The 4,541-nt window shown below is 36.7% G+C and overlaps 1 protein-coding gene across 1 annotated transcript; it reads left to right on the plus strand.

Annotated features, from left to right (window-relative positions):
* Positions 1-378: 378 nt before the first annotated feature.
* Positions 379-3,223, plus strand: LOC114280769 (uncharacterized). Its single transcript, XM_082894723.1, has 5 exons — positions 379-517; positions 597-693; positions 830-857; positions 1,094-1,268; positions 2,958-3,223. The coding sequence occupies exons 3-5, from the start codon at positions 835-837 to the stop codon at positions 3,198-3,200; spliced, it is 441 nt and encodes a 146-aa protein (XP_082750849.1). The 5' UTR covers positions 379-517; positions 597-693; positions 830-834; the 3' UTR covers positions 3,201-3,223.
* Positions 3,224-4,541: the final 1,318 nt, after the last annotated feature.

The following is a 4,541-nucleotide window of genomic DNA, read 5'->3' on the forward strand; positions in this document are numbered from 1 at the left end:
TAATGCTGTGTTGGTTGGGGGATTTGGAAACATAAAGGGAAAAGGTGTGTGAAACTATGTGAAATTTTGGTATATTTTATTCACATTTCACCCACTATTTCCATTTCCATTTTCAAATCTCTCTTCAAATCCCTCATTCAAACACAGCATAATGGAAATATTGATTGTTGGGTTTTATTTCATATTAAATCATCGAAATTTAATTCAGATAGATTTTTCTAGGCTGATTGATTACTCTAATCAATTGTAGTCGGAAATTCACACATCGAGTAAAATCAGTGTCAATGGCTAAATTTAATGCAGAAGAAGTTAGTGCTCCTCAAGCTGGGGGGAAATGAGGTGTGCAACGTTTTGAAAATATAGTTGCCCTTTTTTCTCTTTTTACTCTTCCCAATCTGTCTGCTGATTTAAACATTTCTTCTTATCATTGGCTGATTTGTTCACCATTTGCTTAGAGAGCAAGGGAAATTTACTTCAAAGAGTGGGAACCACAGCTTCATTCTTTTCCAGATAGAAGGTGCTTGTGTTTTTTTAATTTATGTTCTGTTAGGATACTCTATAAAGGTGCCATCTGATTCAATTTTTTTGCAATCTAGTAATCAGAATAAACTTCGGGATTTTATTAAGCGTGTCTATGTGGATAGAAAATTTACTGGGGAGAGAAGTATGGGCAGGCTTGCAATGGTGAAAGGAGTATGTCTCTTACTCATCAACATATCCACACAACTATAACATTCATTTTATCTGTTGAAAAGCTTTGCTGACCTCATATTGATCTAGTTAATATAGAAAACAGCTAACTGATGATGTTCTGTCTCATTCATTTCAGTTTCCATGTTCTCTAGGATTCCCACAAGGTAAATTTATCTTCTTGTTAAAAAAAAATCTTTTTTTTTTTTTTAATACTACAGGGTGACAGGGAGGACTCCTCTGAGTGGCATTCTATTGAAAGACCTAGTCCCGGAGGAAGGATTGAGGACAGAAGTTTAAAATATTATATTAATGAAAGAGGAAGTCCCCACCACAAACTAGACACTATCAGATCTTTAGGCCACAGGAATCATCCTGTTAACTTTGAGATAGTTGATGACAGGTTTCGAGATGATCGATTTGGAAGTCGTAGGCAATCTGAAATCCATAGGGTTTCCAATGAACAGTCCAGGGCAAGGAGCGTGCCACCAGTTTCTCAAAAAGGCAGGCAGAAGATCAGTCCGCCAGAAGTGCACCCTGTCTGGGATACTTTGAGTGAGAATGGTTCCTCTCTTCAGGTAGGCTCTTTTGCCTCATTATGCAATAATAGCATCTTATGTTATTGTGTGTGTGTGTAAGTTGGTCAAGGTGTAACCTCCTTTCGTAATGCATTATGGAAAAAAACATATTGAAATGTGTAAAATATATAAAAATATATGTAGTGTATGAAAAAATGTGAAATGTGTATTGAAATTGTTTCTGAAGACAACTTCGTGATTGAAAACTGCGAAGTCCAAAATTATTGTCCTGGGCCGGTTGTTTTTTTTTTGGGAATGATTATCCATTTTCCTACAACTGGTTGTCCACACTTATGGGGGTTTGGCATTGGCTTTGTTAGTGTCCTCTTGATTTTTGGCCTTTTAGAATCTAAAAAACCCAATGTGTTTAGAAAGTTGGTAGAAAAGTTATTTGTTTTGTGACTTGTTTTTTTTTTTGGGGACATGTAAGTCATAAATTTTATACTAAAAAATTAGATGTTACATTGAAACTCAATACACTCCAAAAAAGCAACAAATCCTTAGAAAAGGGAAAAACACTCTTAGCTACTAACACAAAGCATAATCTACTAAGGCCATGTTTGTTTGAGCGGACTGGATGAGCATTCCCATGACTAATAGTCCTAGGACTACGAATCTGTTGGATTATGTATCCTATCTTAACTAATAATCAAGTTTAAAATAATTAGTCCCTACTTCAATTGTTTAACCAAACATCGGATTAATAATTTTATTGAACTATTAGTCCAATCCCAAGCTTATGTCCACTCAAACAAACATGGCCTAAATAGACACAAATAAGTCCAGAGTTAGGCTAACAAATACACATTTTTGGGTCATAGATTAATATCATATTATGCCCATCAAATCAGCACTCAATGCTCCCAAAACCAGCGTGAGTGGAAAAGTTGAGTAGGTCTTTAACTTATTTAGTTGATGACAAACGAACTTTCAACTTTTTGGCTTATTTAGTCAGAAAAATCGAACTCCACATGTTCTCATATTTTGTTAGTTCACCATATAAAGTAGTGAGTACTCAAACTCCACATGTTCTGGTTCCTTTCCTAATATACTGCAGTGAACATTAAGACAAAGTATCGAAACAATTATTATAGACCAGATTCTGTGGTTTCATGTGAAAGGTGATGAACATCATAGGTAAATGGATCCACTTGCCCACACGACATGGCACGTCACTGCTATGTCATCCTTTGTATACCCGTGGACTAATGAGATATCACCACAAGTCCTGATACTAAGTGGAGGTTTCAGAATTTTTTCAATTCTCATTGTTTGAAGATATCATCGCAATAAGCACACTACCATGCACATCTACCAAATTTAGTTCTGTGATTACTCTACTCAAACATAGGACACGCGTGTCTTTGAAGTGTCTCCAAAATGTCCTGTGGAAATAATAATAATAATAATAATAATAATAATAATAATAATAATAAATTAAATTAAAGATTGACACACCACAGGTGTGGAAAATAATAATAATAAAAAAAAAATTAAATTAAAGATTGACACACCACATGGCATGTCCAAATGTAGCGTCGGTACTTCATAGCTCATTTCTTCCTTAAAAATTCTAGAATCTACATCTTGAGATCTGTGAAAATTGGTTAAAATCTGGGTATGCTTGAGATGAAATGGTTGCAAAATCTTTGATTTTTTAAACCAATTGCCTTATGGTTGCATTGGCAGTCATGTACTTCATCACTTGTGTTGAATGCTCAAGGTCCTTCAAGTGCTTCTGCCAAAGAATTGTCTCAAGCTAGCTTCAAAGTGGCCCAAGATAATAACTCTGGTGTTGGGTCTCAAGCTCTTCGGGTGGAAGCAAAGCCTAGTGAGAGGAAGGAACTTCCAGCTGTAATAACAATTTTTTATTGTACACTTTCTTTTATTTTATGGTATATTTGCCAATGTTTTCTAAATTATATGAATTGAATTCTCCAGTACCTCTTCACTTCCAGATTTTCACCATTCACTTGTACAAAAGATGACACATGCAGTTATATATTCATAAGTAACCCTGAATCTGTAGCATGTGTTATAAACAAAAGATACGAAATCTAAAGCTAACAGATAATTAAATGCCCTAAAGGCTACAACTTTCCAAGACAACGCTTAGTTACAACAAAAGTGAGTCTAAGCTCAATACAGTTAAAGCCCTAGGCTTATACAAAAATAGACACAACAAATAAACAAAAGAAGCCTTCAGCTCCAAGTTCCTCCCAAACTGTGTTCTTGGCGGAGGCATATCATCATGAAATAGTTTTCCACATAGGGTGAGCCAAAACTCAGTAGAAATAATCCAACACAGTATATGAATCTTAACAAAATTATACGGTGAATGCATATGCAATGCTCGTGCCAAAACATTTTATATCTCTTTACAAAACCGTGCTGTCATGACCCGAACCCGCCCATATGGGTTAAGGCCATAACCGGCCAGTAATCACGAGATTACCTACGGCCTCAAACCAAATAAGACAAAACTCATCAGAGTAAGAGGGGCCAAACGGAAGCAAAAATTTAAAACTTTGTCCATAGAGCCGTGCTTATATGCACATCATAACATTCCATACAAATACATGTTAATAACTCACAACAGAATACAGTACCATAAAGTTCTGTACAGACATGATCATCCAAAACTAAGTCAACCCATAAAAACTATAAACAGACATATACAAAAACTTCGCCAACATGACAACATAGAACAAAATGTCAAAAAGGCGAAGGCGGGTCTCATGCGTAAGACACATGGGCTGACTTTCCAAAACCTCTGTTGTTCCACATAGACTTCACTGGGGCTAGGTTTGGACTTCTCTGGGCTCACCTACAAATACATGAATGAGCGTGAGCGATAGCCCAGTGAATAATATCAAATAAAGAATATACATTGGAACAATATACATCAAACGGCCATGGGCCCAATTTGCATTTCCAACTAATACATACATACATAGACATATGTAAGTTAAGTAACTGAGGTTCCAAACACATCATACGGCCTCGGGCCCAATTCATTCATGTCCATCGGCCTTCGGCCCAATCGTTTATGTCAATCGGCCTTCGGCCCACATTTATATCAAACGGCCTTCGGCCCACATTTACATCAAACGGCCTTCGGCCCACATTTATTACCAAACGGCCTTCGGCCCATATACACCTTCGTGTCAAACGGCCTTCGGCCCATATACACTTTCGTGTCAAACTGGCTCATAGGCCTTTCATATCAAATTGGCTCATAGGCCTTTCACATCAAACTGGCTCATAGGCCTT

This window comes from Camellia sinensis, chromosome 11 (genome assembly GCF_055761805.1).
Source record: "Camellia sinensis isolate YWXY chromosome 11, ASM5576180v1, whole genome shotgun sequence".
Lineage (NCBI taxonomy): Eukaryota > Viridiplantae > Streptophyta > Magnoliopsida > Ericales > Theaceae > Camellia > Camellia sinensis.